Genomic DNA, 13577 nt, shown 5'->3' on the forward strand with positions numbered 1-13577 from the left:
TCTGTATAGCAAAATTACAAAAATAAACAAAATTACGATTGCAACAATCAGGCTAATAAGGACAGGAACATCGATGATGAGAGCAAGAAAGGCGTTTGAATACGCACCTGTCAGTGACAAATATTCCCACTGCAACTGCTGACTGTCATTTATATGAAAAACATTACTACAGTAACTGTCACCACCACCACCACCAGCAGTACTACTACTACTACTGCTGCTGCTGCTGCTGCTGCTGCTACTTCTACTCACAGCACAACTGCTGCAACTGTTGTCAATGCTTGTATTGCCACCATCATGAGTGAACAAATTGATTTGGACATACACCATTTAAAACATTGTTTAAGCCCATTCCAAGACAATTTTGAACTGGAACAGCACTGACAGCTCCAGAATGCAGGGAAGTGTTATATATATATATATATATATATATATATATATATATATATATATATATATATATATATCACAAGAGATAGTGGGGACAAATATTGGACACAGGAAGGCCACTGACAAATATTCAGAATAGAAGTGAACCTGGAACAGACCCTTTAGATATTCCACTTTGCATATATTTTGTAATGCTGTTTTTTTGTATTCCACTTTGCATATATTTTGTAATGCTTCTTCTTTTGTATACCACTTTGCATATATTTTTTAATGCTGCTTTTTTTTTTTATTCCACTTTGCATTTATTTTGTTAATGCTGTTTGACACGAATAGCGATGATGCAAACGTTCGTGACGTTTAAGGTATGTGTGAACATGTTACTTCAAGTGATTTCCACTGACAGAAGTGAAATAGGTCTAAGTTTTTCAAATGCGACAAGTCTTCTGACTTGGGAAATGAGTTAAGCTTTGCTGACTGAAGAGCAAGGGAAGCGATAGTCTCTGCCATGAACGGGTTGTACACAAACAGAAGAGAAGGACTAATTCCATCGGTTCCTGCATATCTTTTTTATTCTTTACATTGTAATTTTGTTTCAGATTCAGTTTCAAGGAGGCGATAAAGACTGATCCACATACGCTACATCATATTTGTCTAAAATGAAAGCTGACGGAAAACAAAAAAACTGGAAGAACAATTTTGATTTGATAAAGAAGCTGTTTAGTATGATCTATGATATTTAGAGAAGGCATCATTATCATGTGTTGACTCTTTACATAGAACAGAAATAAAGTTATTCTAACATCATTATCAACATTAGAATCGTTAATAGAAATAGGAGGAGGGGGATGAGAAGAAGAAGAAAAAGGAGAAGAGAAGGAAATAAGATCTTGTTATGTTTCTGTTCAAACGTAAACGTAGATTTCTTGTCTTTACTGATGTCAGCAATATTTTCTATATGTACCAGTGTGCTGCTTAATACTCTGGCGCGCTTGTAGCACACTTGCTAAATTGGAAGAAGAAGAAGAAAAAGAAGAAGAAAATTGCCAATGACAATAATACTGGTAGTTCTAAATCACTTTTTTTTCTTTTTAATCAAAACGCTATGTGCACAAAGAACACCTGACGTGGATAAATCAACATATCAAGTACTGTACATACCATCATGCATGCTCAATAACAGCTTACAATGATGTTTTAAAGCGGGGAATGAGACAATAACAAGAGAGATCTTGAACACACTTGCGAATTTACAAATAAAACACACTTTGGAAACAGATTGAAAGGAGCTGAAGGTGGCCGAAAAAGAAAGGGAAAGCTCATTCCAAGCACGTGGGCCAGAGGCAGAGGAAGAGCGGCGACAGATTGTTGACTGAATCTGGGGATTTGTTTGTGGATGTCCCGTCACACATACTGGTGATTATAGACATTTGGTTAAGTATTAATTTTCACATTTGAATGTTATCGTTCAAAGGGTAGGGGAGGAGGGGTCGAATGGTGAATTGGGGAAAAGCGGGTAGATGTAGGGTGGAATCAAAGATTAATATTTAAAACAAAATATTTAAGGAAATTACTTAATGGACACCGTAAAAGAGACGTCATTGACCTGACAAGACAAACAATTGATATCGAATGCAAAAAGTCATCAACGTTCACAGTAACTTGCACTGACATACTTCATCAAATCACAGTCAAAAATTATATATGCTTAACTGTCACATCACTGAAACATATGCACTTGCCATTAGGGCAATATCCAGTTCACAGTGAAAAAGATAACAGTCTGACAATTAAACGTAGAACTCGTCTGCAAATCGGACCAAAGTCAGCGAGTGAATCAGCAGCTCAGCAGAGAGAGAAGATGGGGTGTAGATGTGGGAGGAGTCACGAATGTAAAGAGGTGGAATTTTGTTTTTGACGTATGGAGCAGAGACTGCTGATTTCATATTTCATTCTTTGTGAGGCATGAAGTGACTGTGAGACTAGCTTGATGTGATCATATCTGCTTTTACCGAGGACAATTCGAGCAGCAAAATATTGTATGCGCTCCAGTGAGCTGAATGATGAACTGGGCAAGCAAAACCAATAGAGAGTTGCAATTGTCGAAGCGAGAGAGATGGAGAGAAATGATAAGCATAGATGTAGCGTCGTATACACATATCTGTCGATAGTACTGTCAAACATACTTTGAAATTGATAATTCCGAGTATTCGCGAGTTAATTTACCTATTTTGCTTTTATCTGATTTTGGACAAATGCATGTTCCTCACTTTGTGATAATTGTTGAATGGCGTCTAGATGTATGTGAAGTTCATGTCATAGAAATACTTCTGTTCCACACTGAATATTCTTTCAGCAGAAGGATCACAGAGCAAGAAGCGCATATGGAGAGTGCCAGTATGACACTGCAGATACGTCAGACCTGAACGTACTAGGCTGAGCTAAAATAGTGGTAGATCATGATGGGGAATAAAATTACGGTGCCTATCACCTGCAGACAGAAGAAGAATCGGAAGAGCAGTTTGTCCAAGGACCGACTGACTCTCTGCCAGGTCATGTCCTGGGGCTGGGTGTAGGCCTCCTCTCTGACCTTTCTCTTCCTGGCCCACCTGGCCAGATGGCCTTGCAGTCGGCTGCCTTTCACTTCTGCTTCACCATAGAAATCGCCAGATTTGTCTGATGAAATCACTTCCAGATGTGTCTGGGTGGAGTTGACAGGGTGGCGAGAGGGCGGGTCCAGGCAAAGCAGTAACTCCAGGCCGACGATCAGGGTTCGGAGAGTGGGAGGGACGGGGTGTTTGTGGGGGTCTCGGTGGAAAAGTTTCAAAGACAGGATGCAGAACAGAACGAAAACAGCGGAGAGGATGAGCTGGCAGGACATACTGACGGCCATGATGGACAGGGTCTCTGTGGCAGAAGGCATGAGGTCCACGATGAAGCTCATGAACACCCCGAAGGACAGGAAGGATGTCATGGCGTACGCCAACCGTTCTCCTGCAACATGAGATCCCAGTTTCAGAGAAAACTAAATATTAAGAAAAATCTTTTTTCTTTCGTTTATATCCGGTAAAGATAAATGAAATGCATCCAGATTTAACTGAATCAGTGCTAGGTCTAACTTGTTTTCTTGGCTGAATTAGTCACTCTACTTTAAAATAAAGAAAGATAAGAGCCAACAAGCAGTGGTTTTGTTTTAGAGTAGGCAGTGGATGTTTGTTAAACGAGGAGGGAGATGTGACTCTGGTATCTATTTAAGGGAGAGAGGACACGGGACCCACCTGCCTCTGAGGGAATGCTGAAGACGAAGACATTGGTGACAGACAGCACAAACACTGGCATGATCACCGTCAGGGCCAGTAACGTCGGTCTTCTGCGGAGCGTGACTTCATAGTAGAGAAGAGAATAAGAATGTGGACCCGTGACGGCTACGTCACTCCAGGCCCTGGAGGAAATCAGATTCCACTCGCCATTCCCTGTGTAGGTATCCAGGTGTATGTTAGGCAATTCAGGCTGCATGATCACCTCGTTCATGAGTTGTCCCCAGACAAAAAGCTGCCAGGTACAACGCTGGAAGTCAAATGGGAAGAAGGTCACATCAATATGGCAGAAAGTCTCAAACCGTTCAGCTGGATACCATATCACCAAACCACTACTATGGAGATCAATCACAACATACTCTTCACCAATGGCTTTGAGCTCCTTCATTGTGTTCTGCACTGTCACTCGAGGTCTCCACATCTGTTCGGTTGGGGGATTAATGCTCCAGATTCCACCATAGTCTGCAGGATCCCACGTCATGTAGTCGGTCTGCCAAGCCACGCTCATCCAGCCGTTGCTGACCAGTTTCTGGCTGACCATGTCCAGACTGATGATGGATATGAGGTGGAAGGAGATGTTGACGACAGTGGGCTGTGTGAGGTCTTTCACGGGACGGATTTCGGAGGTCAACTTCGGCAGGTCATCGTGGAGTTTGCTGAGGTTGAGGGCTGACTGACTGAGACATGTGTCCGTGGTCAGTACCACCAGGACAACGACCAGTGCTGCTCTCATTGTCCTGCAGTCTGAAGAAGAGAAAATGTCTGTTGAAAGCTGGAAATCAGAAGATAGACTCTCTCTCTCTCTCTCTCTCTCTCTCTCTCTCTCTCTCTCTCTCTCTCTCTCTCTCTTGATATATATATATATATATATATATATATATCCATACCATTAACCAGATAGTTAGCAACAATGCAGAATACACCTATATTATCCAGAAGATCCAGAAGATCTTTATTTGTGGAATAGCTAATTCAACAATAAGTTGACTTGTATCTTGAAACGTTACAAGATGCTCGTGCCTCAAAAATATACTTTCTGACATGAACCTCCCCCCCCCCCCTCCCTAATGTCCGTTCATGAAGTATACAATACATCAAATCAATTCAAATCAAAAAGTACTCGTGGGCTTGGATATTGACGGTAAAATTCTTAAAATTTCTTTTCCTGTTATATCTGAAACTCTCTCTCTCTCATTTTATGTCATTTAAGCCATAGGTTTTGCTTATCCTTGTTTAAAGATCTATGTATCTACACCAGAAACACAATGTTTATCTATTCATTCATTAATCATCATATACACAGATGGCTCAGTCACCAAAGACCAATCCGGTTGGGGATTCACTGCGAAACAAAATGGAAAAACAGTTAGGGAAGAGAATGCTGCCTACAAAGTCACAACCTCCAGCCTAACGATGGAAGTTGAAGCTGTGACACATGCCCTCCAGTGGCTATCGTCCATCCATACGCCCGGAAACCAACATGCCATGATTCTAACAGACTCAATGAAAACCTCATACAGAAAATTGAAAACGGAATGGGAAGCCCAGAGTGGCATAAGGCAATGCGCAACTTTCAGATAAAAAAACTCACATGGTCATACTGCCCGGGACATGCAGGAGTTAAGGGAAATGAGCGAGCTGACAGACTTGCTGGTAACGCAACACCAACGAGCGGCCTACATCTAGGAAAATCGGAAATCCTCAGAAAAGTCAAAGAATATCAAAAAGAACAGGTACAAGGCCATCACACCATCGATCGCCTCAAAGAAATAAAAGCAGAGAGCGGGAGCGGCCGTAAATCTAACATGAAAGGTAGAGCACGATGCTTTGCAAATCAAACAAATATCGGCATCATTTCCAAACCAACATTGCGCAAATTTCTTCAAAACGGAACAGAGTCTCTGTGGGCTTTTCCAAATACAGTAGACTGAGCAACACACTAGACGCCACATTCTTGGCATCAGAGATCTTTTCCCATCCCTCTTGCGGCCAGTCAGTGGCAGCCTCTGTGCGTGTGTGTATGTGTGTGTTTGTGTGTATGTGTGGGTCTATGTTTTTGAGTGCGTTTGTGCATGCGTGAGAGTGTAAGTGTACACAAGTGTCAGGAGAGTTCTGTGCATGTGTGTGTGTGTGTGTGTGTGTGTGTGTGAGGGGGAGGTGGGGGTGCAGGGAGGAGGTGAGATAGAGGTTGAGGTATGTGAGTGTATGCATGCCTACACTGTGGGAGCATCAGGATATTGGAACGTATATTATATATATATATATCTTTGTATATATGTGTGTGGGGTTGGGGGTGGGAGATATGGACGTGTGTGTGTGTGCTTGTACAAGTAAGTGTTCAGCTGTGTGTGTGAGTGTGTGTGTGCGTGTGCGTGTTTGTGTGTGTGTGTGGGTGTGTGTGCCGTGGAAGCTGCGATACATAGACTAGAAACTCCGAGTGTGTGGAGGAGGGGGTAGAGGAGGTGCAGGGAAATTTGTGGTGTGTGTGTGTGTGTGCGTGTGTGTGTGTGTGTGTGTGTGTATTGGAGCTCATGTACGTTTATATGTATTTGACTGTGCTTTCATATCTATGAAACTGCGTTTTTGGGGCATATCTGTTATGCATGTGTGGGTGTATGTGTGAATGTGTGTCTTCATGTTTTATATTTATTTGCTTATTTATCATCATTGTTGTCTTATTTATTTAATTATTTATTTATTATTATTATTATTATTTTATCATTATTTTCATTACTACTATCTTTTTTTTTCTTCTCTTTTTTTTCCCATCATAATTATTATTTATTTATTTATGTATGTACGCTTCTCTCTCTCTCTCTCTCTCTCTCTCTCTATATATATATATATATATATATACCTTTTTTTTTCTTTTTTTTTTCTTTTTTTTTCTCAAGGCCTGACTAAGCGCGTTGGGTTACGCTGCTGGTCAGGCATCTGCTTGGCACATGTGGTGTAGCGTATATGGATTTGTCCGAACGCAGTGACGCCTCCTTGAGCTACTGATACTGATACTGATACTCATTAATTATTAATTCATTCACGTGTCTATAATCTAAACAAAATCAAGTGGGTTTTTTTTTTTAATCCATCCATTAATTCATTAATTCATTCTCTCTCTCTCTCTCTCTCTCTCTCTCTCTCTGCTTATCTCTCTCTCTGCATATATATATATATATATATATATATATATATATATATGTGTGTGTGTGTGTGTGTGTGTGTGTGTGTGTGTGTGTGTGTGTGTGTGTGTGTGTGTGTGTGTGTGTGTGTGTGCATACGATTTTAGAAACAATTCTTTTAAAAGAAAGTATTACATTTTGCACTTAGGACTCCGAATAATATGAGGTATAGTGACACAGGAAGAATACAGGGACTACAGATGCAAAAGCAAATACCATATACATCCTTTCAAGAATGACAGCAGAAAGATTGTCTGGAAAAGCTTCAACATGCCTGTAAATTCAGACAGTAACAGTTTGTTTGGGATAAGGAAAATGATAACTCAAAAAGGAAGTATTATCAAATGCATTCTAAACGTATTCATCCTGTGACATTTCTGTTTATTTATCTATAATCTATTCATCTAGAATGATGATATTTGACTGTCATTCTATGACAGAACATAACAAAGTATATAAAAACTATTCCACGAATCAATAAAATGTGTACACAAAATTGTATGGAGAGGTAAATAATTAGTTCATCCTCTCTGTCTTTGTTTCTCCTTTTTTTTTTATCAGAGATATATTGCAACCAGCTTAATCAATACCACAATTTTAGCAACTGATCTCATTTCTTTCATAACTTTCTTTCTTTTGTTTCACCATTCATGAAACCACAAGAGAAACAGAAGCAAAGTCCATAACAATATCAACATTATCTTTTTAATCAGTTTGGTACTTGTTTCATTTTGAAAGTTAAATACGAAGCAATTGCCTTAAATGTGCACAGTTATCATGTTCATCAGAAGTGCATTTAGTACATATGTGACAAAGAAATGCGCTAGTGGTGTAAGCGTACATTTCAGTATAAGTTTTTTCATAAGTATCCAGAATCGTTGGTGAAGAAGCTACTACTTTAAATCACTCTGATACCATTTTTTCCATTAATTTTTAGCAGAGAAAAGAATGACTTTCTGGATATCAATCAACCTCACAGTCAATTATAGTGAACACCACCTTTTTTTCCCCACATATCAAATTAGTCAAATGTAAGGAATATTATTGTAGGCCCACATCTGTGTTATCAAGAGAGAGAGAGAGTAAAAAAAATAAAAAAAAGATTCAGAAGCAAGTCTACAATATATTGTAGGCCTATATCTTCGATATCAAGAGAGAGAGAAAAAAAAAGATTCAGAAGCAAGTCTAAGATTTCTACCAGGTACCTACCTACCTGTCAGAAGAAGAAAACGAGTGGACTGGCAAACTGTGAGTGAACCAGCAACTCCTGTCCGTTGTGTGTGGTGGTTCTCAGCGAACGGCGAGAGGCCCCTGTACACTATACCGAGTCAACAAACGAGCTCTCATTCATATAGGCGCTCTAAATGGGGTATTGACGATCGTTATCCCGCGCCAACCCACGCACAAAGCACACAGTTCGTGTCGTATGGTAAGAGACCTCATTAACCATTCCGATAATCAATTAATCAGTAAGAGAGGCGGAGACAGAGAGACAGATACAGAGAGAGAGAGAGAGAGAACTCAGAACTCAAAACGTTTTTATTCAAAGATTAAGATTTTAGGCATAGCCTATTCTTCCAATCTGTCCTCGCTAATCTACATCTATTACAAATAAATGAAAGGAAAAGGTTTTCATGCAGAAGGGTATACATAATGAAGAAAACAACCCCCCGCCCCCCGCCCCCACACACACACATCCACACCCGTGCACACACATGCATACACACACTGACGCGAGCGCACACACATACATACACACACACGCACGCACACACACTGAGGCGCCCCCTCCCCTCCCCCCACACACTAAGATTGACAGATGGATAGGACAGTGAGTCACAGAGAGAGAGAGAGAGATGTCATCAGTATAGAAGTTCCAGAAACATCCGGGTGTTCATAAGGTACAGTATTGTTACTGTCTCTAAAATCTACGTGTGGCAAGTGCAGCATACTACAGTGACTACCACCATCACCAATATTACTTGGACATTTGTCACGATTATGATAGAACGAAATGAATAGATTTATGCATACATAAGAAAGAAAAAAAAAGGAAAGAGCAAAACAAAACACGATGAAATGAGAAAGCAAGAAAAGAACAACAACAGCAACAATAACTGATACAATAAATAAGACTTAACTGACCCCTTTGTTACTGTCTACAGTAATTCAAAGATCAGAGTTATTTACTGTTGGAAGGGGTGAAGATGTTTATGCAGACTTGATTTGAAAATAGGAAGAGAACTGCCCGTTTGTATGTGCAAAGGAAGGGAGTTCCACAGGGATGCACCCGAAAATGCAAAACTAGTTTTGAACAAATCAATTTGGGTACGTGGCAAAATGTATTTGTTAGAGCCGTGTCGGCATGAGGCTCGTGTAAGCAGGTGTTTGAGATATTGTGGTGCCAAGTTATTGTGTGTTTTGTACATGAGTAATGCTTTGTTGAATTCTAGCTGGTTTTGAAGTGGAAGGATGTTTAATCTGGCTTGCTTTTCTAACGTTGACAGTGAGTGATCTGGTAGAATTAATCTGGCTGCTCTCTTGTGGAGAGAATTTAGTTTCTTAAGATGAACATCTGCAGCACAGCTCCAGACAACAGATTCATAGTTGACGTGAGAAAGACAGTGAGCGTGGAAGAACATTTTGCGAGCTTCACTGTTTATGTAAGGTTTGAGCTGACTGAGTAAGAACAGACTGCGTGCCAACCTTTTACAGATAGAATCAATGTGAGCTTGCCATTTCAGTTCTTCATCAATTATGACTCCCAAGACGCGGTGCTCGCGAACTTGATCTATGGAGGCATCATCGACATTCAGGGTGAGAACAAGGGGATTTTCTTGGTGCTTTTATCTTGACGTGATAATTCATACTCTTTGGTTGTTGTTTTTATGGGGTTTTTTGTTTTGTTTTTTTATTTTTTGTTTGTTTGTTGTTGTTTTTTTGTTGTTTTTTGGGGGGTGGGGGGTGGGGGGGGGATGAAGTGTCATACAGTTGGATTTGCATCATTTAGAAACATCATTTAAGCCCGTTTGAAGAGAATTCTGAACTGAGGCAACGCTGACAGCACTGGAATGAAGGAAAGTGTCATCTGCAAAAAGGTCACACGAGATTCCGGAGTCTGATAAAGACAAAGGAAGATCATTAATAAATATGCAGAATAGAAGTGGCCCTAAAACAGATCCTTGAGGAACTCCACTTTTTATTGCTCCCGTAGAAGAGAATCTACCACTGGTGAACACATGTTGTGTTCTGTCGGTAAGGAATGATTCGAAAAAGGACGGCGTGGCGGGGTCTCTGAGATACAATGACAATTTTGTGAGTAATATTTCGTGGTCAACGAGATCAAAAGCTTTCTGTAAGTCAAGAAAAACAGCGCCTACGATTTCACTGCGGTTGATGCCAGACAACCATGAATCACACAGATGGACTAACGCTGTTTGACATGAGTGACGATGTCGGAAACCCGACTGCAAAGGATGGAAAAGTTTCTGTTTTTCCAGATATCGCATAAGATGTTTATGAACATGTCTTTCGAGTGGTTTTGACAATACTGACAGAAGCGAAATAGGTCTAAAATTGTTCAGATCAGACGTGTCTATTGACTTCGGTAATGGAATAACTTTTGCTGACTTAAGAGCAGGGGGAATCATACCCTGCTCGATGCACAGGTTGTATATAAATGTAAGGGGGACAACGATGTAAGGGAGAGCGAGTTTAAATAGAGAAGCATTAATACCATCAGGTCGTATTGATTTTTTGTTTCTTAGACTGGAAATGAGAGCACCAACTTCATGGACGGCAAGAGGAGGTATCTTGAAGGAATCTTCTCGTTCAGTTCTGCTGTTACCGAAAGTTAAAAGAGAAGATGGCACATTATAATTTTCCGCGGACAGTGTTTCGTTAGATTTTGTTGACTCAGCTATTTTTAGGAAATGATTGTTGAATTCATCAGGCGACCATGTGTAGTGTTTTGAATTTTAACACGAGACTTGTTAGTAATTTCATTAATTGCTTGCCATATGGAAGTATCTCTGTTGGTTGTTAACAATTTGTTGAAGTGTGCTTGTTTTGAAGCACGAATGAGATCTGTTACTTTGTTTCTTTGTTTTGAGAGAGAGAGAGAGAGCAATCGAAATCGAACGTTTTTATTAGAGAGAGACACACACTGAGACAGACAGACAGACAGACTAGAGAGAGGGACTGACTAGGATGATATTTTCACGAAATAACAACAGCCCTTCTCCCCCTCCCCCTCCCACCTCTCAAAAAAAAGGGCAAGTGGGTGGGTAGGTGGGTGTGAAAGGGGTGGGGTGGTGGCAACAGAGTTTTGCAGATGTGGATGTAACTGTCAGTACTGTCAGTATCCACGCCACAAGTTCCTCCATGAGTAAATATACCCACAGAACTATGACAACAATTTATGTAATCTGTGTAAACTGAATAAGGATTTTGAAGGATATGTGAATCTTTAGCGTCTTGCAGTTGGGAGCGAAACATCAGTTGGCATTAAAGGGGTTGAAATTTAGGTTTATTCACAAAACAGGTTAATACATACAAATATATACATCTCTCTCTCTCTCTCTCTCTCTCTCTCTCTCTCTATATATATATATATATATATATATATATATATATAAACCTGGCATAGTGAAATTGCATCACAACATGTACGTCATGGCGTGCTTGCGTCATAATAGCTACGTAAGAGTGACCATGTTAACATGTAAACAACTTATCCCTTGAGGAAGGACCGTGGTCGTTCCGAAAATTTGGAATATTTGACAGATTGATGTGTCTATTTTTCTTTTTTCTCTTTATATATATATATATGTGTGTGTGTGTGTGTGTGTGTGTGTGTGTAACTCTCTCTCTCTCTCTCTCTCTCTCTCTCTCTCTCTCTATATATATATATATATATATATATATATATATAACATTACATTAAAGTACGCAATAAATATCCATCATTAGAAAACCCACGCACAGATGAAGCATGAATGGGTCTGTTCCTATCTCCTTTTTCTTTATTTTCCTGTGTGTTCTTTTCCATTTGAATCTTTCGCTTTACTATCATTAATAAAAAAAAAATTAAAAAAACCCACTATTATTGTTATCGTTATTGTAATTTATTATTCTTTCTTTTTTTTCGGCCAATGAAGAAAACCACGTGTTGAGCACTTAGAAAAAAGAAAAAGAAAGAAAGAAAGAAAAAAAATGAGAAAGAAATATGCAGTGTGCTCCCTGACTTGCATGTAGCCGGGGCCACAAAAACAATTTATATATATACATTTAGTTACGTGGTTAGTTGTGCGCGCGCGCGTGCGGGCGTGTGTTTGTGTGTGTGTGTGTCTGTGTCTGTGTGTGTGTTTGTGTGTGTGTACGCTACACCACATATGCTATAAAACTGTTTTTTAAAAAGCACATGCCAGAGTCAGAGAGAGAGAGAGGGGGGTATGATCAAATTGAATTTGAAAAGTCCAGCAGAGGAGAGAAAATATTCCCAAATTAAGTTAATTTCTAGCGTCTTGCACAGTTGACATTTTCAGGAGATCAGGTTGATAGATAGAAAGACAGACAGACAAACAGACAGAGATACATACAGGTTGATAGATAGATAGAGACATATTTACGTACATACATACATACATAAGTAACTTATAGAAGATTAAAAGATTGTTTTTTAAATGTCCAATCGGTAAATTATTTTTTCTCAACTGTTCGTTGTTGTTGTTCTTGTTCTTGTTGTTTGTTTGCTTGTTAGTTTGTAGTTGTTTGTGTATTTGTTGTTGTTTTTGGAGGGTCGGGTTTTTTGGGGTTTTTTGGGTTTGTTTGTGTTTTTCGTGTGATTGTTGGTTGGTTGGTTTTTTGTTGTTGTTTTTCTTGTTGTTTTTTTGTTTGTTTGTTTGTTTGTGTTTTTTTGTTTTGTTTTTTGCTTCTTTTTTTTGGGGGGGTGGGGGGTGGGGGGGGGGGGGGGGGGGTAGCTGTTGCTGTTGCTGTCTGTGTTTTTTTTTTTGCCTAGCTCAGGGGATGGCACTGATGTACAGAAATAATACTGTTTTCACGCTGCAGTATTGAAGTCACATTGATAAATGGACCTTCCAGGAGCAGCTACATTCTGCCAAGCAGTGGTACATCAATCAAAATATATACCGTGGGAAACGGATTTCACTCACATAAAACGTTACATTTTAAAATGCATTTTAAAGCGTCGAAAAAAAAAATACTGTGTTTTTCACTCTATCTATAATCGCCGAGGAGATCGTTTGTTAGCATTGCAACAACTCTCTTAATGCATATTCATTATCAGTAAGCGGATTGCAAAGATAGTTTGCAAGAACATATTATTGAATGGTTGCGAAGGAGGTCGCTAAATTCTAATGTTTAATGATTTTTTAAATGAATATCTTAATACTATTTTTTTTCTTTTACTTCGTCTTTAACATCAAAATTTGATATATGTCTCAACAGGTTTGCAAATGATCGAATGACAGACTCATACTTGTATCATCTGCAAACAGTTTGATAAAAGATAAGATATTGTCAATAATAGAATTCATGCAACAAATTAAAGAAATAACAGGTGTCCAAAAACAGAACCACGAGGAACACCGACAACTACTTTCTTAAAACAAACGTTTTCAACTTTAGATACAATGTACTTGTAGAATGAATGCTCTTGTCATTATTTTTGTAG

The 13577-nt window shown here is 39.4% G+C and overlaps 1 protein-coding gene across 1 annotated transcript; it reads right to left on the reverse strand.

Moving 5' to 3' along the window:
* Positions 1 to 2818: 2818 nt before the first annotated feature.
* On the reverse strand, positions 2819 to 5786 carry LOC143294011 (acetylcholine receptor subunit alpha-1-A-like; the record flags this gene model as incomplete). The annotated part of the gene is made up of 3 exons (XM_076605405.1): positions 2819 to 3381; positions 3666 to 4377; positions 5583 to 5786. Coding segments are annotated over 3 exons (1479 nt in total), but the record flags the coding sequence as incomplete, so codon positions are not given.
* Between the last annotated feature and the right edge of the window lie 7791 nt (positions 5787 to 13577).

Source organism: Babylonia areolata, chromosome 19, assembly GCF_041734735.1.
Source record: "Babylonia areolata isolate BAREFJ2019XMU chromosome 19, ASM4173473v1, whole genome shotgun sequence".
NCBI classification, from domain to species: domain Eukaryota; kingdom Metazoa; phylum Mollusca; class Gastropoda; order Neogastropoda; family Buccinidae; genus Babylonia; species Babylonia areolata.